We start from the raw sequence: 22,336 nt of genomic DNA, 5'->3' as shown, positions 1-22,336 counted from the left end.
CTTAATTACTGCATTTTAATGTGGAGAACTTAGAACAGGAGAAGCTAGAGGTCAGAGGGCCTTTGGAGTTCCTCTAGTTCAAACCTTTCATTTTGCAGTGGGGGAAAGAAGCCCAGCGCAGGAAGCTACTTGTCCAAGGTCACCCCACTTGGGGATGGCAAAACCAGGGCTGGAGTGCCGGGCTGCCTCCCTCTGAGGCCTTAGTGCACTGTTCCTTTGATCAGTTGAAGGACAAGTGAACCTAATGGCCCGTGTTAAAACTTTAACAAGAATTCCAGTTTGTGCTTTATGCTCTCACTACCTTATAGTTGAGGGAAGAGTGTTTGCATTTTAGTCTTTTTTAAAAGCTTGCCTAGGGAGGGCCAGCACTGGTTACCACTGGAATGATAGCTCAGGCCCAAGAGGCCTAAGGAAGGGGCTTCCCAGGTGGCTCAGTGGTAAAGAATCTGCCTGCCAATGCAGGAGACCTGGGTTTGTTCCCTGGGTGGGGAAGATCTCCTGGAGAAGGAAATGGCAACCCACTCCAGTATTCTTGCCTAGAAAATCCTATGGACAGAGGAGCCTGGCAGACTGCAATCTGTGGGGTCACAAAGAGTTGGACCCAATTGAGTGACTAAATAGCAGCAGTGAGAGGCCTAAAGATGGGGAATTTTGCCTTTACTGGAACAGCCACTGACTCTAACCCCTCTGTGTCTAATTAGGGCACTTTTCCTACTGTTTCTAATAGGCTTCCCAAGCTTAGTAGTTATCACTTTTCTGCCTCAGTCACTCCTTTTTTTGGTTAAACTTTTGTGAGGCTTACCTTAGAGGAAGGAGGTGGCCTGGTGTTCTCTGCAGGCCTGAGAATTAGTATAGTTGGGGTGGGTTCCTAGTGGTGCCAGCATCAGGCTGTTTCTTCTAGCCCTGTTCCCTGCCAGTTCCCAAGCCCAAAATTCAGTTCCAAATCTGGGGCTTTCTCTGAAGAGTCAGGTGTAATTCCAGGTAGAGATTCTAGGTTGCTCTTCCTGAGCCCCTTCCACACACAGACAGGGTTTAGAGAGCTAACAGCTCTGCCTTCCACTGTGCCAGATTGTGGTAATAGTCACGTGTGTGCCGGCTAAGTTGCTTCAGTTGTGTCTGACTCTTTGCGACCCCATGGACTGTAGCCCGCCAGGCTCCCCTGTCTGTGGTATTCTCCAGGCAAGAATACTGGAGTGGCTTCCATTTCCTTCTCCAGGGGATCTTCCCAATGCAGGGATAGAACCCACGTCTCTTGCATCTCCTGCATTGGCAGAAGGGTTCTTGACCACTAACACCACCTAGGAAGCCCCAATAATAGTCACAACTAATATGTATCGAACGCCCTCTGCAGTCAATGCTATGATTGGCATTCCCATTTTACAGATAAAGACAATAACCTTCAGAGAGTTTTAAGTATCATGCCCAAGGCCACATAGCTAGAAAGTGGTCAACAGTACAGACAGCTAGGTTTGGCTGACTTCAAGGCTGGTGATGTTAACTGTTAGGCTAGTAAAGCTTGTCATTCAAAGAGACTACCAATTATATTCTTCCTGTGGATGAAGAACAATCTGCCAACTTTCAGTAAGCCTATTTAAAGAATTAGTCAGAAGAGAAGAGTCCCATGTAGCAGAATTCTGTTCTACTGTGGGGCAACCTGTATTAGGAGACTTACCAATCAGCAGCACTGCAAAGTCAGATAGGTTACTTCCCTTCTCTGGGATTCACTTTCCACATCTGTGAGTGAAGGTTGGAACAGATGATATCTAAGATCCCTCCCAACTCTTACATTTGATGACACTTTGGTTCATTTCTCACTTCCTGGCAGAATGGAAAAGTCAAGGAACTGGATGATAGACAAAATGCATCAGAAGTGTAAAAGTGGGGAGAATCTCATAGTGCTCTCAGGAGCTTCCTGGATGGGTCAGTTAACCTCAAATGGCTTTACCATGCTTAGACAGTTACATATGGGTTCTGCTTTTCCTTGGGAGTTTATAAAGAAATAGTTTCTTTTCAGGTAGCTTCTTACCCACGTCAGAATTTAACCAGCTTTCTTAAAGTGGCAGTTATTTGATTTCAGGACTTTGTGGTGCTAAAAGTATTTCTGAAGATCAAATAAAAACTGAAAGGGTAACAGGGCACTTAAATAGGGGGCATTCATATTTTATTGCTCTGGGTTACAATGATTAAAATTTGTGTTCTGTTTTGTAAGAGGGCTTGGGGAGATGGTGGTTTTTAGAAGAGAGGCAATCTAAACAGCAGGTTGTACGTGTAACTTTTATTTCCCTTCAGAGTTTAAGAGCAGGTCGACCCATAACTAGGTCTCATGTAATTGACCTTTCCTTTTTCTGTTTTGTCATCAAAAATCATCTTGTATTCAAGAACACTTAAGGTTAATAACCTGTAAAACCTATGTGGTCCTGCAGTTAGAAGGGTAGCTTGGATCTTAAAAAGTATTTCTATGTTATTGTTGGGGTGTATGGGTGTAGATATTCTTGAACCTGGAGTCTCTTATTTTGGATGGTACATGTAGCAGTCAGCTTGCATCAGGAAGGGCTGTGAGGGGCTGCCCCCAAAGCCAGGCTCTGTCATCTCTTCTGCCATTCAGGTTAGGTACTGACATTAGGAGGAGCAAAATCATTTACTTGGGGACAGGGAAGGGGAAGCCCTGACGGGTGGTTTATGATGCCAGTGGGGCTTGGCACATAGTCAGTGCAGCACAAGTGTTAGCCTTTGCTCACCAGTCCCAGGTCAAAGCAGTTGGGGGTAGTCATCGTTTGTGGGCCATGAAGTCACTTAGCCTGGCAGTGCTGCCATGTAGAAGGAGTTGAAAATCAGGTGACATCAAAACCTAAGTGGCATGTACATCCTGTTCTTCACCTCCTGGCCTATTTTACCTTATTCATGATCACCTGGGTCTGTGTACACTCATAGGAGTGTATGTCCCGGTCATGACTATCTTGGTTTTCAGAGAAGGAGAGGGTGAAATGAGGCCACATAGGGGCAGTATTTCTGTGAGTTTTTAAAAAATAATGCTCAGTCATGCCACAAAATGGCAGCAGCATTTTACCTGGTTACATCATGAACACTAACTTGGATACCCTGCTGGTTTGCTGATTTTCCAGTCTTCTATTCACATGATGATTGTGTGTGTCCCCACTGGAATTGTGCCCTCTGGTCTCAGAAGGAGAATTGACATGCATTGCTTCATATACACAGTACCCACTTCCCCCCTTTATTTCTTTCTCTTCTAGCTTGGTGCAGGGCTTTGCAGACAGATCTGGATTTGAAGCTAATTTCTGTCACTCCTGAGCTCTGTGCTTTAAGTAAGTCACCTAATCACTGTCTCATTTGTAGAATAGTGTTAAGAATTCTGTTTCATTAGGTTACAGAAAGAATTTAAATGAGTTAATATTGGTGAAGCCCTGAGAAAAGTGCGTGGAACATAGTAGGTGCTCAAAGAAATATTAGTTACTGTCTATCCCCTTCCCCCCAAGAAGTGGAGGCAGTAACAAATAACAGCCTTTCTTTGAATATTTCCAGAAACTCTCCTGGCATTAGTCTGCCCTAAGGGGCTGAGGTTTGCCTTGTCTTTTGATGATGAAGAGTAACTGTCAAGAACCGTCAAGAACTCTGGATTTTATTCTCATAGAAAGCTTGAAGTTGTTGACTTTTGCTGTCAGTTAAAAGAGTTGGGAAGATGGGGCGGGAATCTCCAGAGAAAAGGTGTGTGCTTTTGCTAATTGCACTGCAGACAGCAGGGTGTATGAGTAATGAGCTGTATGTTTGGAGTGGGAGTTCAGTGCCAAGCCTAAGGGACAACATGGCTGAGTTTCATTGGCTCCTGTGACAGGTGGCTTTTTTACCCTTGAGATGTCAGAGTCCAATAGTTTGAACCTCAGGGCTCTTGATAATAGGCATATTAACTACTTCTTCACAGTGATAATAACAATTAGCATTTATTCAGCTTTTACTTTGTTCGAGGCACCGGTCTAAATGCTTTATGCATATTAACTCTTTTAATCCTTGCAAGAATTTTAAAAGGTAGGGCACAAAATAGCTAAATTGCTTGCCAAAGTCTCACAGCTGGTGGTGGAGCTGGTTTTAGAAACTAGGTAGTCTGATACCACGGAGAAGGCAATGGCACCCCACTCCAGTACTCTTGCCTGGAAAATCCCATGGATGGAGGAGCCTGGTAGGCTGCAGTCCACGGGGCCGCAAAGAGTCAGACACAACTGAGCGACTTCACTTTTCACTTTCGTGCATTGGAGAAGGAAATGGCAACCCACTCCAGTGTTCTTGCCTGGAGAATCCCAGGGATGGGGGAGCCTGGTGGGCTGCCGTCTATGGGGTCACACAGAGTCGGACGCAACTGAAGCGACATAGAAGCAGCAGCAGCAGCAGTCTGACACCAAACTCAGGGTCTTCATCAGCTCTCCTGTAAAGTCTCTGGTCTTTTTTTTTTTTTTTTCCTTTTTAAATTACACATTGTAACTGTTAGTTGCTGATGTCCAGAAATACAATTGATTTTTGTTCAGTTTTTGTAGCCAGCAACATTGCTAAATGCTTCAAATTAATTGTAATTAATTGATCTGAGGATTCTTGTGTGTTTTCTATGTTGGTAATCATAATCTACAATGAGTGAGACCTTTGTCTCTTCCTTTGGAGTCATTTTATCTTTAATACCATTTTCTTGCCTTACCATTCTGGTTGAGTCCTCTAGTACAGTGTTTAACAGAAGTAGCAATAGTAGATACCCTTGTCTTTTTCCCTGTCTTAAAGGGTGTGCATATGTGCTAAGTCTCTTCAGTCATCTCAGACTCTCTGCAACTCTATGGACTGTAGCCCGCCAGGCTCCTCTGTCCATGAGGTTCTCCAGGCAAGAATACTGGAGTGAGCAGCCATTCCCTTCTCCAGGGGATCTTCCCAACCCAGGCATTGAACCTGGGTCTCCTGCATTGCAGGCAGTTTCTTTACCGTCTGTTCACTGGTGTTAAGCTGTAGATTTTTTTTGGTGATATATTTTATTGGACTATGGAACTTCCCTTCTATTCTGAGTTTGCTAAGTTGTTTCTTGTTAGTCATGAATGGATGTTGCTCCTTATCAAAGGCTTTTTCATCTGTTAAGGTGATCATATTACTTTTGGTCTTTAATCTTTCAATGTGGTAAATCATGTCGATTTTCTAATACTAAACCAACTTTGCATTCCTGAAATCAAGTAACCTTGATCACGATGCATTATCTTTCTTATTCCTGGATATGATTTGCTAGTGTTAGATTTGGTGTTTTTACAACTGTTCAGGAATAAGTCTGGCTGTGGTTCCTTTCTCGTACTGTACTTGTAAAGTTTTGGTATTTATTGCTGGCTTCATAAAATGAGTTGGGTAGTGCTTCCTGATTTTCTAAACTCTAGAATAGTTTTCAGAAGATGGGAGTTATTTGTTTCTTGAGTGCTTGCTAGAACTTGCCAGTAAAACTATCAGGGCTTTGGTGTCTTCTGTGGAAGGATTTTGGACTACTGTTTCAATTTCTTTCATGATGGTAGAAATTTTCAAGTATTCTATTTCTTCTTTAATTAGTGTTAGTAATTTGTTTTTCTAAGAATGTGACCATTTTGCCTAAATGCTCATACTTATAGGTTTAAAGTGGTTATAGCCTCTTAATTATAGAAACTGCAGATATGAAAAAGACAGCTCCCTTTTCATTCATAATATTACTTATTTTAAATAATCAACCTCACCAGAGATTTGTAAGTTTTGTTATCTTTTCTAGGAAGCAATTTGGGCTTTATTAATCCTCTTTCTCGTATGTGAGTCTCATTTCTGCTAGTTAAAAAATTGTTCTGTAAACCAGTTTAAAATGTTTTCAGTTTTATCCCTTGTTCTTTTTCTAACTGAAGTTGGATGCTTATTAACTCATTTATTTTCAGACTTTATTTGACTTAAAGTATTGAAGGCTAATAATGTTGAGCCATGTGCTGCTTTAGCTGGATCCCACAGACTTTGGTATGCAGTATTTTGTTATGTTGTTAGTTCCAAGGATACTTGGAACCTGTGGTTAGTTTATAATTTCCATGGTGATTTCTTAACCCATGGGGTGTTTAGGATTTTTTGAAGCATTGCTAAACATTTTCTAAGTTATTTTGTTGTTGATTTCTAACTTAGTAACATTGCAATCAGAGGATGTGGTCTGTATGGTCTGGTTTTGTGGCCCAGCATGAGGCCAGTGTCCACTAGATCAACCTTGTTAATGTGGCTGCTGTTTGACAGCCCTAGCCTGTTTTTCATTGGCTTACTCTTATCAATTGTTGGGAGAGTTAAAATTTACCACCACAAAGGAGGGTCAATCTAGTTCTTTTAGTTCTATCAACTTTTACTGTATGTATTTTGCTGCTATGTTATTATGGGTAGTAAGTTACTTTTCCCCTTTCTTTGTTCGGGCCATTAATGAAATGCTCAAGATAGGCGTTCGAGACAGGCACAGCTTCGCCTGTAGATAGATTAGTAAGGGTGACTTGGTGAAAGCAAAAGCATCCTTCTAGAGGGGCTGGGTAAATTGGATTTTGAGTTCCAAGGAAGAAACACATTTAAAATCCGAATTGCACCTTCCCAGTCATAGAATTAAATTCTTAAAACAATTTGACTTTGCCAAACAAAATTAACACCCTTATATCCTCAAGAGCCAGAGGCTTTTTGTCATCATTAAAACAGTTTTGAAAGCTGTATTCCTCTTGGGTTGGGCAAGAGGTTGGGAAAGAGAGCTTTATTTCTCTTGGGCCGTGTAGACATTATTATTGGTTGGTCAGACAGGTTTCAGACCCTTAGGCACTCTGCTTCTTATTGCCTAGCATTTTCTGTGGGATATGGCTCAAATCAGTTACCTCTCTGCCTTTTAGTTTCAGTGGATGTAATTATGTGGATAGTGCTCATTCCCCTTCCACCTGACAGGGGTGAGGTGTGCAGAGATTGAGGTAATAGTTGCATAGGGATTCTAAATAATTAATCAGCTCCTCTGCTCACTCTGCAGAAAGAAAATCAAGTCTGTGGGAGACAAGCACTCAGGAGGACCAAGCAACAGAAATGATGGCAACAACTATACCTTTTATTAGATTCTCAAATAGAATCAGACCACATGAGGCTGGAAGTCATACAGAGAGACAAATTACATCTGGTCACATTTGGGTGGGAATAGAACTTTTCGGCTCCAGCTCTTGAGCCGCTGTAGTTCTGTGAAATCTCATTTTCAGGCTCTGTTAGGGCAGCCTCTGATTCTGATTGTATTTCTGAAATAAGCACTCGGAGCTGGTCCTCTTCACTAACGCCTCCTTCCCTCTCAGAGAATTGCGAAGGGAGAGCAGGTGAGCCAGTTAGGACCCACTTTCATTATCTTTTGATTATAGAAGTAGCATATGGTCATAGATAAAAAAAACCTTAAAAGTACAGGAATGTATAAAGAAAAGGAAAATTTCCTGGGAATCCATCTCCTCAACCCTATTCTTTTCCTTTTAAAGACTGTGGCTGATGTCAAAGAATCTCTTCTCCTCACCCTCTGATTCTTTTCCTTCTGATTTGTTTTTACTTTGATGTGAAAGAAATTCTAACCTAATGGTTATGGTGGTGGGGGAGGGTGGTTCTAGCTTCTACAGAATATGGCTGCATGAAATAAAGGTCAGTGCTTGAAAATACCAATTGTTCATTCTTATTTTAAAAAGGTAAGCTATAAGGCAGGGAATAAGATTTTAGGTACTCATATCCTGATCCAGCTGTGTTTACATGTGTTAGGGGGATGGATGGACAAGCGGTACAGTCGAAGTAAGACCATTTTTGCAAAACTGCTTTGTTAACTAACAAGCTCTACAGATATGAGATTAGCATGAATGTTGTTGCTGACTCTGGGGGGATGGTCTTGTGTGTTTATCTGAACAGTTAATATCTGTCAGTGAGCCATTGCACAAGCAACTGGCCAAATGATATCCTATGTCTCAGATGTTCCACCTATTGGCAATTCCAAAGCTTATTTAATTGCCCTCAGCTGCTTAATATATACCTCATCAATAGGATAGAGAAGCAGAACTTAGCCTTAGAGGATAAAGGTCAGAACAAGTGTAGCTTACTACCGATATGCCCTGTTAAATAGCCCACTCGATGCAGGGAGTTGAAGAAGCATATAAGAAAGCATTACCCAGTACTGTCAATGTATGGCAAAAACTATTACAATATTGTAAAGTAATTAGCCCCCAACTAAAATAAATAAATTTATAAAAAAAAATAAAAAAAGAAAAAGAAAGCATTACCCAGTACTGCCTTAAGTACAATAGAGTGAGTGACAGCACCCTGTAAACTGTTAAGCTGGGTAATAATGCAAAGGATCGATGTCATCATGACTGGGGAGATTGGCTGTCACTCAGCGACTTAACTGGGATATGCTTCCAGGCAATTCCACAGGGCTTTTATAAGCCCCTTTCCTGTACATGTGCTAGAAAGTGCCACAGAAATACAGTCTCCTGATGACTGTAGAAGCCAGGCAGCAAAATTTAATAAGACATTTGTCAAGAAGATGGCAGATAATGACCAATTTTTGGTAGACAGATAGTTGTCTGCAGAAACAAAGCCTGTATTGAACTATTTTGGAGTGGGAAGAAGCATTGCTATGACAACAAATTACTTATATTTGATTTAGAAGAAGGAGAGGAGTGCAGCTTAATGGTTTAGAAAGCTCATGAGAACAATTGTTGGCACTGGGTATATGTTAAAATATAAAATGTTAAGTATGATCTGTTAAATAATTGAGCACCTCAGTGCATTCTGTTTCCAGTCTCTCTTGTGAACCAATAAAATACAACATAAATCAACTTCTAAGAAACAGCTACCAGAGTTACATGCAAATTGTTCTGTTTTATTAAGTGCCCCAAATGAAATTCCCAGCTTTCATTTGCTGAAATGTCCCCAAATATCGTGTGTTTAAAAGGAAAAAAGAAAAAAACAGCCCAAACCCAGAGACCTGTTTACTATGTTTTTATTGCATCCAGACCTGAAATTATGGTAGTTTGGAGTTTCTCATTCAGTAGATGATTAATCTTTTTTTGTGATTGGTAGTGTGTTTATTTGAAACGAAACTTGTCTTCAGACCATTTCCGTCCTTTCACTGTGTTCATTCCTGAGCGAATGAGTAAACAGTGGTTTGTATGAACTGGTTACTGCAGTACGCCTGGGGAAGCAGGCCTGAGGCAGATGGTGAGGCCTTAGAGAACCTGCAGAAAGCCTATGGACAGGAGGCTTTCTCTGACAGAAACCGTCTTTCCTCTTTCTAAGGAAAAAACCAGAAGGACCATATTCCTTGAAGATAGGATTTAGGGCCTTGACCATATTCTAAGGGTGGATAGATTTAGTGACTCCTTAAGGGCCCTTGAAACAGAAGCATCTAAAAGTTTTTGTTTACTTTTATGCCTTTCCCTGCCCCTCCCTGCTCTTTACCCAGTATCATCTCCTGGTATCCTTCTAGAATATAAATGAGAAGTAAGATATAGGAAGACGCTTGGAAGATAGGGGACTAACTTCACCAATAGAGGATTACCACCCTGAACTTTTAAACTGTCTCTCCAGGCAGAAGTCACAAATTTGCATATGGCCTTCCCTTTCCTTTGGAGGAACAAATTTGATAGGGCATTATTACAGGGAGGAGACCATTTTGTTGGGTTTACTCAGAGGAGGTTTACTCATCCCACTAGCACAGTAATGCTCAAAATTCTCCAAGCCAGGCTTCAATAGTACGTGAACTGTGAACTTCCAGATGTTCAAGCTGGATTTAGAAAAGGCAAACCAACCAGAGATCAAATTGCCAACATTCGTTGGCTCATCGAGAAAGCAAGAGAGTTCCAGAAAAACATCTGCTTTATTGACTACGTCAAAGCCTTTGACTGTGTGGATGACGATAAACTGTGGAAAATTCTGAAAGAGATGGGAATACCAAACCACCTGACCTGCCTCTTGAGAAACCTGTATACAGGTCAGGAAGCAACAGTTAGAACTGGACATGGAACAACAGACTGGTTCCAAATCAGGAAAGGAGTACGTCAAGGCTGTATATTGTCACCCTGCTTATTTAACTTATATGCAGAGTACATCATGAGAAACGGCTGGGCTGGATGAAGCACAAGCTGGAATCAAGATTGCTGGGAGAAATATCAATAGCCTCAGATATGCAGATGGTACCACCTTTATGGCAGAAAGCAAAGAAGAACTAAAGAGCTTCTTGATGACAGTGAAAGAGGAGAGTGAAAAAGTTGGCTTAAAACTCAACATTTAGCAAGCTAAGATTGTGGCATCTGGTCCCATCACTTCATGGCAATTAGATGGGGAAACAATGGAAACAGTGAGAGACTTTATTTTCTTGGACTCCATAATCACTGCAGATGGTGACTACAGCCATGAAATTAGAAGATGCTTGCTCCTTAGAAGAAAATCTATGTCCAACCTAGACAGCATATTAAAAAGCAGAGACATTACTTTGCCAACAAAGGTAGAAGAAAATCTATGTCCAACCTAGACAGCATATTAAAAAGCAGAGACATTACTTTGCCAACAAAGGTCCGTCTAGTCAAAGCTATGGTTTTTCCAGTAGTCATGTATGGTTGTGAGAGTTGGACTATAAAGAAAGCTGAGCGCCAAAGAATTGATGCTTTTGAACTGTGGTGTTGGAGAAGACTCTTGAGAGTCCCTTGGACTGCAAGGAGATCCAACCAGTCCATCCTAAAGGAAATCAGTCCTGAATATTCATTGGCAGGACTGATGCCGAAGCTGAAACTCCAAAACTTTGGCCACCTGATGTGAAGAACTGACTCATTTGAAAAGACCCTGATGCTGGGAAAGATTGAAGGCGGGAGGAGAAGGGGACGACAGAGAATGAGATGGTTGGATGGCATCACCGACTTGATGGACATGGGTTCGAGTAAGCTCCGGGATTTGGTGATGGACAGGGAAGCCTAGTGTGCTACAGTCCTTGGGATCACAAAGAGTTGGACACGACTGAGCTGAACTGAATTCACAGGAGGAAGTTTGGAAACTACAAGCCACATCTTAAGTTAATCTTCCCCTTTAAATGAGGAGTGGCCCAGAGTCACAGCTGCTGATGAATCACAGACTTTGCCTGGCATCCAGTTTAAATTCCATCTTCTTAAGTGATCTGTGTTTTACTAGTGGACATCATGTCAGATCATGTCCTGTCTTCTTTAGAAGCTTCTAGAGCCCTCAGTTACTTGCAGAATAAAATCTGAAGTTGTTAGCTTGTTCTTGTGTGTGTGTGTGTGTGTGTGTGTGTGTGTGTGTGTGTGTGTGGTAGTCATTCAGTTGTGTCTGACTCTTTGCAATGCCATGAACTGTAGACCACCAGGCTCCTCTGTCCATGGAATTCTCTGGGCAAGAATACTGGAGTGGGTAGCCATTCCCTTCTCCAGGTGATCTTTCCAACTCAGGGATCGAACTCCGGTCTCCTGCATCGCAGGCAGGTGCTTTACCATCTGAGCCACCAGGGAAGTAGCAATACACCTTTTAGAAAACTATTGCAAATTAATGAAAGTGAAAGTTGCTCTGCTGCTGCTGCTGCTGCTGCTGCTGCTGCTAAGTCGCTTCAGTCATGTCCGACTCTGTGCAACCCCATAGACGGCAGCCCACCAGGCTCTGCCGTCCCTGGGATTCTCCAGGCAAGAATACTGGAGTGAGTTGCCATTTCCTTCTCCAATGCATGAAAGTGAAAAGTGAAAGTGAAGTCACTCATTCGTGTCCGACTCTTCGCTACCCCATGGACTTCAGCCTACCAGGCTCCTCCGTCCATGGAATTTTCCAGGCAAGAGTACTGGAGTGGGGTGCCATCGCCTTCTCCGAAAGTTGCTCAGTCGTTTCCAACTCTTTGCGACCCATGAACTATACAGTCCATGGAATTCTCCACACCAGAAAACTAGAGTGGGTAGCCTTTGCTTTCTCCAGGGGATCTTCCCAACCCAGGGATTCAACCCAGGTCTCCCGCATTTCAGGCAGATTCTTTACCAGCTGAGTTACAAGGGAAGCCCATTGCAAATTAATACCTACTTATTATAGAAAATTTGAAAGATACAAGGGTTGACAACATTTTTATGTAAAGGGCCAGATAGTAAGTAATTTTGTCTGTGTCACTACTACTCAGATCTGCTATTGTAGCATAGAATCAGCCATGGACAGTGACAGTATAGAAATGAACATTTGTTTGTGTTCCAGTAAAACTTTATGTACAAATCAGTTAGTCAGTCAGATTAGGTTTGTGGGTCATAGTTTGGTGAGTCCTGGTATGGAGAGTAAAAATTACCCATAATCTTATCAGAATGTTAACATTTTTGTTTTATTTTCTTTTTTCTATTCATACTGTTTTACATGGTTGTGACTATAAATTGTATACTACCAAACTTATACCCTGATTTTATTTTTCGCATAACATTCTCACAAACATTTTGCATGTCATTTAAAATTTGTCAGAGGTGTAATTCTTAACAGCTATATAGTACTCCACTCTATAAGTAGATTGTAGTTTACCTAATCATTTCCTGTTATTTTCTCAGTTATAAATAACTGCAAAAAAAACTGCTTTGTGCATAAATCTCTATAATTTAGATTATTTTGTGTAGGCCATTTTCCTTGAAGTGGAATTATCAGGTTGGGGGGAAGGAATGTTTTTAAGGAGCTTAATACAGCTTTTCAAAAGTGTAGTACCCATTTAATTCCCACCAGCAGCGTCGGAGAGAGCCTGTTCCATCTCGTCCTTGCCAGCAGATTTTCACTAAGGCAAAATCTTTGTGAAAATGGCATCTTAAGTTAATGTATTCTTTGATTATTATAGTGCTTGGGGAAAATTTCAAAGAATTGTTTATTAGCTGTCATATTTCTTCCTTGGCTCACTCAGCCATAAATGCACCCTGGGCCCTTGTTTCCCCGTTTGCTTATGCAGTGTTCCCCTTTCATCCTCCAAACTCAATTTCAAAATTCTACTCATCCTTTAGGGCTCAGTCCAGATCTGAAGTCATCTCCCTGTCAGTGCAGTCCTCCCTTCTTCCTCCCATTCATTTGATCTCTCTGCCCTGAGGTCGTTCTCTTGCAGCCTTTATTCCTTTCTGCCTCCTTCCATAGTTCTCTGTGTATGGATTTTCTTCCCAGGGCAGGGACTGGGTCATGCTCTCCCTACTGGCTCGCAGAACCTACCAAGGAGCTTAGTATACAGAGGTCTGACTAGTCTATGAATGCTTTGTTGAAGAGTTCCTGAGGTCGGCTGCATGTGACTTCAATGACTACCACACACACACACGAACAAGCTAACAAAAATGGGATATGGTAATTGCACACACACACACACACACACACACGCACAAGCTAACAAAAATGGGATATGGTAATTGCCTGTGATTGCAGAGCTCTTTGGAATCAGTGATAAGAATGCTTTTCTCATTACTTAAGATGAGCTGTATCCCTGAGTCCTATGCATTCCTTTTTATTAAATGTGGTTCCTCAAGTTTTCCAAGAGGTGGTAAATGACAGTTTTAGTACACGTTAGGCTATTCCTCTCTGGTGTGTATAGTGTAGTACTGCACTAGCTAATAGAAGTTTGTATTTTGATGGAAATGTTTTATATTTGTACTCTGCATTGCAGTAGCCCCCAGCCACTTGGGAATAGTGACATGTGGTTACTGCAAGCGAGGAACTGATTTTTTTCATTTTATTTAATTTTAAATAGTTGGAAATAGCCATGAATAGCCATGGGTAGTAGTGGCTACCGTACAGGACAGTGCGGGATCATACAGAATATTGAAAGGTACAGTCCCCTTTTTTTGTATGGCTAAGAGAAGCTCAGTATTTATAATAATCTGCAGTAATCTTGACATGGTTGCTGCCTGGAATTTTGGCAAGGCAGCCCAGATCCTGGTAGAACTATGGTGAGAGAAGAAGCTGTGAGTTTGGTTCCAAATGGAAATTGCTTCTAGTGGGAGCTCTGTGCTGGGCAGGGAGGGAGATGGTTGAGCAGAGGCCAAGCAGAGGCAGAGTACAGCAAGCTGGAATATTCAGAGGAGACATGTGGACTTGATATGGTCAGTAACAGGGAGCCATTAGCAATTAACGAGAAGAAGAGTGACAAGAGAGAGTGGTGTCACAAGGTAGTCTCCTCCAGGAGCATGCGAACTGCTGGGAGGGGTTGTGAGTTACTGGTTGTTCTTTTATTGGGTAGAGCTGGGCAGTAGTGATTGACCAACTCCATCAAAACCAAGCCCCATCAGAGAACACAAATGATTTATCTTTGCATTTGCTTCTGGTTGTTGTGTGCCTTCCTGTGGCTCAGTTCCGCACCAGTTTCGAAGGCTTGGAGTTGGGAGGTGGGAGAGGCCACCTATGTGAGAGGAGACCGGCTGTTTGGTCACCACTAGTGAGTGCCCTTTGTGGTTCTGGCCCTTTGAAAGGTGTGTCTTATGGCTCCTTGAACCTTCCAAGACAGCTTGGAAGCCCACCCATTCTGTTCCCACTGGTCCACTTCCTTGAAGGACCAGTGAAAATTTTCTCATTTTCTTCATTAGGAGATTTTTAATCTTACTGCTTTCTCCCTACCCAACTTTTCAATTAGGTTGAACATTTCTACTTCTTCCTTCTATCTGCTCCTTACTGCCCCCACTGTGTCCCTTATTACATTGCTTTTATTTTTATAACCCTGACCTGACGTTAGCACATGGACTTAATAATTGGCTGTCATTGTTCTCAAGATCAGCCTCCTTTTAGTGAAATGACGAGGCATGTCCCTTTTATAAAATACTCAGGGAAATGGAACCATGTCCTGGTCTCCCATGATCTAGGTCCCTAGCGATTTAAGACCTCAGAGCTGTAACTGCAACTCTGTTAGTTCTGTTCGAATGTGAGTTCCCACAGCCTTTATCTATCTGTATAAGGAGTTGTGTACAGTCACTTCATGATGACACAATACAGGGTAATATAAATAAAAAAAGAGAGAAGGAGAAAGAACAGAACGAAGCCTTCATTTCCTTTTGGTGGTTTTTGCCTTCTCTTGTTTCCCTGAACCTCCCTCCATGCTCCTCTGAGGTTACCTACTGCTTGGGCTCATAACCACATTGCCTCTGATGTGCCCCCAAACTGATCTTTGCTACTGCTAAATGTCATCCTTTTCTTCTTCTTGAATCCATATGGTAAAGTTTGACCCTTGGGATAAAATACCTAGGCGAGCAGCAGATTAAATGGGAAATCCTTCCGTGAAACAAAATTCATTTAATAGTATTACCTTGTATGACAGATGGTAACTAGACTTATCCTGCTGATCATTTTGTGATGTATCAAAATACTGGATCACTACACTGTCAGTTGAAACTAGCATAATACTGTAAGTCAATTGTACTTTAATTTTAAAAATGTAGGATTACCTTGTAAATAAGTAAGAAACACGAACAGCTTCTATCCCCTCACCCCTGTTAGCCATGTAGCCTGAATGGTATAGTTGATGTTTTTGTTTCTTCAGTTTTGATTTTACTCGAAGGAAATTATCAAGATCAGACACACCTCTGATTGTACAGAAGTCCCCAAAATATTTGTTGCAAATTGATATCTAATAAGCCAGTTTGGTTGTCCAGTTACTCGATTCTGTTTTGGTGAGTATCATTGATTTTCAACAGTTAGAGGTTGCTGCTAAGTCGCTTCAGTCGAGTCCAACTCTGTGCGACCCCATGGACTGCAGCCTGCCAGGCTCCTTGGTCCATGGGATTTTCCAGGCAAGAGTACTGGAGTGGGGTGCCATTTCCTTCTCCAATGCATGAAAGTGAAAAGTGAAAGTGAAGTCGCTCAGTCGTGTCTGACTCTTTGCGACCCCGTGGACTGCAGCCCACCAGGCTCTGCAGTCCATGGGATTTTCCAGGCAGGAGTACTGGAGTGGGATGCCATTGCCTTCTCCGACAGTTAGAGGTAGGTGAGGGCTATAAAGGTTTTCTCCCTACAACCAGGATATTACAGTGAAAGCAATTCAGATCAAATTCTACTGCACAAACATTTATTAATCATCAGGCAGAAAACAGTCAGACAGCCTGATCTGTATGCCCAGAGACATTCCATCTCTTGTTGCCAACCACTGTCTTGTGAGAAAGTTTCCCTGGAGATAGACGTGACAGTATTCTAGCTATAGAATGCACCTTACTTCTCTAAAGGGCACATTCAAATCCTCCATTAAGTGTCTATACAGACGATTTGTTGGGACTCCTGAACCTAGTGTGTCATTCCCAAGAGGTGAAGGTCATTGGGCTGGCCGACTCTATCCAAGGTTTGCAAGGGTGGTAGTGCCTAAATACTTCTAACTGGCCCACTTGTCTTGAGCACCAAGAAGTTCCCCAGTGAAATATATTTCTAATGTCCATTACTCTAATTAACAAACCATTTGAAGGATTTCACAGAAGCATTTAAGTATAGCTTTTTATCCATTAAAAAAATTAAGGTATAGTTTACATATGTAAAATTCCCATTCCCATACCATAATCAAGATAGAGAATGCCTTCATCACCCCCCTCCCCAATTTCCCCATGACTTGATTGAGGGATTAAAAGAAGCTTTATTGAGATATCATTTATGTACCATACTGTTCACCCACTTAAAGTGTACAATTAATGATCTTTGGTATATTACATTATTTTTTTATATTGTGGTAAAAATATATATAATGAAATTTGCCATTGTAACCATTTTGAAGTGCATAGTGCAGTGGCACTAATTATGTTCACAACTTTCTGCCACCATCGCCACTATCTATTTACAAAACCTTTTCATCACTTCAAATATAAACTCCTTACCATTAAGCATTATAAACAGTAAGTCCCTATTTTCCCCTCCCCTAGCCCCAGGAACCACTGTTCTATTATCTGTCTCTGTGAATATGCCTATCTTGCTACCTCATATAGGTGGAGTCATACAATGTTTGTCCTTTTGTGTCTGGCTTATTTCACTTTGCACAGTGTTTTTAAGGGTCATGCATAATGTGATGTGTCATTCCTTTTTAAGGCTGAATGATACTCTGTTTTATGGATATACCACATTTTGTTTATTCATCTGTCTGTGGACACTTGGATTATTTCCGTTTGGCTATTGTGAATAATGCTGTGATGAACATTGACTTGCAAGTATCTGTTTAGTCTTTTTTTAATTCTATGGGGTATGTACCTGGGAGTGAAATTGCTGGATCACATGGGTATTCTATGTTTAGCTTTTTGAGGAACTGCAGAACTCTGTTCCACAGAAGCTGAACTATTTTGCATTCCCACCAGTAATGTACCAAAGTCCCAATTTTTCCACCTCCTTGCTATCATAATTTTAAAAACTATGGCCATCCTAGTAGGCGTGATGTTGTATCTCATTGTGGTTTTGTGTTGCATTTCCCTAATAACCAACGATGTGCTTATTGGCCATTTATATGTATTTGGAGAAATATCTGTTCAAGTCCTTTGCCCATTTAAAAAAACTGGATAGTTTGTCTTTTCCTTGTTGAGTTCTTGATTGTGGGCTTTGATTAGAGATCTCAGTTTCGGACTGAACAACATTCATTGATTTGCACTTCAGGTAAGTTACGGTAGCTCTGGAGGAGGGAGAGGACAGAATACCTCTCTGTTTCTGGTACCCAACAGCAGTTATCAACCTTGTTGTCCCATGTGCCACCCATTATCCCTTCTTCAAAATAGCCGTGAATTGTTGTTAATCACCCCTTGTGTGTGTATTCTCACAGTTTTTCAGATATTAACAGTGAGGTACTGGTTAAACACTTAAAGTCCTGATTTATACCATTTGCCAATTTGCATGATCCTTTTCAAGTTACCAATCTGCCCTCACTAAACTAACAGGGAAGGATGCACACAATCAACTCTTGCTAGCCAGTGCTACTGGGTTTCCAGCATAGCACTAAATGTTAATTAACTGTCCTACAGTGTAGAAAACTAATAAACACACATATCACGGTGTCTATGCTGAAAGTATTTTAAATTAAATTGCAGACATTATAACTGAAATTAAATGAAAATTATTTTCAATTACAACTCTTTCAGAATAGCTACCATTTGTTGAGCGCATCATATGCTTGACATGTTCCAAGTGTTTGATACAGAATCATCAGTCAACAGAGGAGGAAGCTTAAAACAAGTTTGGAGTAGCCTGAGACTTGAACCTGGACTCCAGAGCCACTGTGTTTGACCTCTGTGTACACTACCTTCTGTCACATTCATGGGATGTACATACTGAGTATTGACTTCCATAAACAGAGTGAATGGCTTTCTTGTAAGAGAGACCCTTCTGTGGTACTCTTTCACTCCAGCCACTCCAAAACCTACAAATTAGAGATGCAAACCAATGCCATGTTGATACTACCTACCAATGAACTGCAGAGGGTTAAAAATATCCTTTTCCTGATTGCAAAAAAAAAGCCCCAAACAGAAAAACAGGCCCATGTTTTGTAAGAAAAATGGCAAAAAAGAAAGTGAAAATCCTCCATAATCCTATCTAGCAGAGATAATCATTAACAGCTTGCATTTATTCTTTCAGATCTTTTATCTTTTTTTAAAACAAAACTGGGTTGATTCCTTACAATCTGAAACTTTCCTCACTGGGCAGTAGAGTTGGATGCCGGTGCATGTTGCACGACTTCATTCCTTTTAATTGCTGTATAATATCTCTGAGAAGAAAGCATAAGGGATTTTGAAGGGCTAATTTTCTCTTTTATTAGTTTGCATTGCAGTATAGTTGCTTTACAATGCTGTGTTGGCTTCTACTGCATAGCAAAATGAATCAGCCATATGTATACATATGTTTGTTGTTTAGTCGCTAAGTCGTGTCTGACTCTATTGCAATCACATGGACTGTAGCCCGACAGGCTCCTCTGTCCGTAGGATTTCCCAGGCAAGAATACTGAAGTGGATTACCATTTCTTTCTCCAACATATACATATATCCGCCCCCTATACCTGCTCCCTTTTGGACTTCCCTCCTTTTTAGGTCACCACAGTACATTAAGTAGAGTTTCCCTGTCCTATACACACATCCCCATCCGTTGTCTATTTTACACATAGTATCAATAGAGTATATGTGTCAATCCCAATCTCCCAATTCCTCTTTCCCCTTTGGTATCCATACTTTTGTTCTCTGTGTCTGTGTCTCTATTTCTGTTTTGCATATAAGTCCATCTCTACCATTTTTCTAGATTCCACATACATATGGGTTAGTATTCGATATTTGTTTTTCTCTTTCTGACTGAAGGGCCATTTTGAAGAAGAGATAATAGGTGACTCATGGGACGAAAAGGTTGATAACTGCTGTTGGGTACCAGAAACAGAGTGTCTTTCTGTCCGCTCCCTCCTCCAGAGCTACCACAACTTACCCAGAGTGATAAGATGTAACTCAGTTAATGTTGCTAAGAGTTCCAGGAAAACTCTTCAATAAGCTGCTCAGGGATAATTGTAAGATAAGACTAAATATCAAAATCTTTCTCAAGTCTTTAGGATTTTACAGCTCTGATCTTTGAAACCCTATTTGGAATCTCTTCAATTCCAGTAGGACTTAGTCTGAGTTTGAGAAACCTGTTTTCAAAGCAAGACAACCTTTTAATTTCTCATCATCTCTTACTCATTTTACAAGATGGCCACCACCAGATTTTTTACTGTTGTTCTGACCTGTTGGTTCTCTTTTATTCTCCATGGTTGTCAAGTGTTTTTGTGTTGTCCTTGGTCTAGGCACTTGTCGCTAGCAAAGCTCCTATTGACTTTAGCAGGCGTGGCATTTATGAGGTTTTTTTTTTTTTGCATCTGGGAATTGATGGGAGGAAATTATGGAGGGGAACGTTTAGCCTGAAAGTTGTTGAAATGTCTGACAGCCATTATTAGGTGGCTGTCAAAATAGAATGCTTTACTCTCCAGTGTGGGAATTAAATAATCCAAGAGTGATAAGCTCTCAATTGCCATCTGTCGGTTTGTGATGCTGCTCGCTTGTTCTACTTAACACTGAATGCTGACCTCACATGCTACTTGGAGAAACTTGGAGGAAGATAAGATGCTCACAGGGTGTAAAGCAAGCCGACTGAAGGCCTGTCAAGAGAGATGGGCTAAAGGCCAGTGGTATCCATTTATCAGGATTTGTCTATCTCAGACTTTCTTCCTTTCCTCTATCTCAGGGAGCTGACAGCACGGTGTTTTTGCCTTTTTTGTTGTTGTTAGTTGCTCAGTCATGTCCAACTCTGCAACCCATGGACTATAGCCCACCAGACTCCACCATCCATGGGATTTTCTAGGCAAGAATACTGGAGTGGTTTGCCACTTCCTTCTCCAGGGGATCTTCCCTACTCAGGGATTGAACCCTGAGTCTCCCGCATTGCAGGCAGGCTGTTTACCATCTGAGCCACCAGGGAAACCTTATTAAAGTACTCAAGTTTTTCCTCTTTAAAACATACTTGCATTCTTTTTACCAGTTTAAAAAGGTCAGTTAAGTAGGCACTGAGGGCTAAAGCCTGTGTTGAGGTCAGATGCTATCTTTTTTCTTAATTATGAAGGTTAAAATATGGGTATTGGAAGCTCATGAATAGACGTATTATTGACTTTCAAATTATATGCAAAGCCTCAGACTTGGGCATATATATTTTACTGTGCCTTTGGGTCCATATCCCCTTCAAAGGCAAAGCACTCCAGGCCAGCTGTGCTGGGGCGGGAGAGGGCAGTAGCCATGAACTGTGCCAGAGACTTTGCCTCCCTGCCTTAAGCTGACTGGACTGGGAGTGGCCACCTGTCCCCCAAACAGCCAGTGGATCACCTGGGGCGCAGTAAGAGTTTGATAAGATGAGTTAGTTGGGCCATTCAGTTTCCTCTCCTGCTGCTGCTAAGTCGCTTCAGTCGTGTCCGACTCTGTGCGACCCCATAGACGGCAGCCCACCAGGCTCCCCCGTCCCTGGGATTCTCCAGGCGAGAGCACTGGAGTGGGTTGCCATTTCCTTCTCCAGTGCATGAAAGGGAAAAGTGAAAGTGAAGTTGCTCAGTTGTGTCCGACTCCTAGCGACCCCATGGCCTATAGCCTACCAGGCTCCTCCGTCCATGGGATTTTCCAGGCAAGAGGACTGGAGTGGGGTGCCATTGCCTCCTCCGAGTTTCCTCTCCTAGGAAATTAGAATTGGGAAGCTGAGAGACTAAATAAGACAGTTTGTAGCTGGGACAAGAGCCAAAAGATGACAGGGAGGGGAGCAGGCATGTCAGGCCAAGTCCAAGCTGGTGCTGTGAGGAGAGAGAAGCCACGAGGAAACAGTAAGAGGAGGAGAGATGCCCTGAGAGACAGGGTAGCTGTTCCTCATAACCACCTTGGACCTAGAACCACCTTACAGATCCCCTGAGGCCAAGCATTATCCCGCACTGCGATTCTCATGGAATACCTGTTTTCTTACCATAAACCTCTCTTTTGTTGAGTCAACTTGAGTAGGACTGTTCTCTTTCAGGAAAAATGGTCAGACCAACACTTGCCTTTCCATTTCTTGATAATAGCGAGAACATAAAGATAAGTGTTAGTGAAGATGTAGAGAAATTGAAACACTTGTACACTGTTGATAGGAATGCAAAATGGTGCACTGCTACGGAAAACAGTATGGAGATTCCTCAAAAATAGAACTACCATATGAGCCAGCAATTACTTAACCACTTCTGGATATTTAGCTGAAAGAATGGAAATCAGAGTTTTGAAAAGGTACCTAGCCAACCAGTGTTCTTATAGCGCTATTCAGAGTAGCCAAGATATAGAAATGACCCAAATGCCATTCAACGGTGGATGAATGGATAAAGAAAATATAAAAATGCACAAAATACAAAAATGCACAAAAATATAAAAATGAACTATTCAGTCTTAAGAAGGAGGAAATCCTGTCATATACCATGATATATGGATGAACCTTGAGGATATTATGGTTAGTGGAGTAAGCCAGTCAAAGAAGGACAAATACTGCATGATTCCACTTATATGAGGTATTTAACTAGTCAACTTCATAGAATCAGAGTAGAATGATGGTTCCTAGAAGCTGGGAGGGAAGGTTACCAGGGCCTGGGAGATTGCTAATCAGTGAGCATAAAGGTTCAATTATACAAGATGAACAAGTTCTAGAGCTCTGCTGTATGACATTGTGCTATAGTTGACATACTCTATTGTACATTTAAAATTTGTTAAGAGAATAGATCTCATGTTAAATGTTCTTACCACAATAAATAGACCAGATCTAGGTCCAGAATTGTAGATTTGGGGCTGAATCAACAACATTGGTTAGCATTTAGGCTTTTAGG

General features: G+C 41.6%; 1 protein-coding gene and 1 long non-coding RNA gene across 21 annotated transcripts in view; both read left to right on the top strand.

The window, feature by feature from the left end:
• The window catches only part of TMEM164 (transmembrane protein 164), a 237,235-nt gene that overhangs the window by 22,475 nt on the left and 192,424 nt on the right, over nucleotides 1–22,336 (top strand). The window contains exons 2-3 of one of the 20 annotated variants that reach the window (XM_081567312.1): nucleotides 3,252–3,323; nucleotides 7,025–7,682. The exons of 18 other annotated variants lie outside the window; for them this stretch is intronic. In XM_081567312.1, coding sequence (XP_081423438.1) covers nucleotides 3,252–3,287 — 36 coding nt within the window. In that variant the 3' untranslated portion in view covers nucleotides 3,288–3,323; nucleotides 7,025–7,682. Of the gene's footprint in view, nucleotides 1–3,251; nucleotides 3,324–7,024; nucleotides 7,683–22,336 lie in introns of those variants that run through there. One more of the 20 variants, XM_081567310.1, reaches the window with a different exon arrangement.
• Nucleotides 15,659–21,891, top strand: LOC145536964 (uncharacterized). Its single transcript, XR_014076104.1, has 2 exons — nucleotides 15,659–17,607; nucleotides 19,395–21,891. It is a non-coding gene; the product is annotated as an uncharacterized LOC145536964 (long non-coding RNA).

This window comes from Giraffa tippelskirchi, chromosome X, assembly GCF_054371585.1.
Source record: "Giraffa tippelskirchi isolate mGirTip1 chromosome X, T2T-mGirTip1v1.2.pri, whole genome shotgun sequence".
Taxonomy (NCBI): domain Eukaryota; kingdom Metazoa; phylum Chordata; class Mammalia; order Artiodactyla; family Giraffidae; genus Giraffa; species Giraffa tippelskirchi.
Note: the sequence above shows the minus strand (reverse complement) of the source record. Positions and strands in the feature narration are given on the sequence as shown.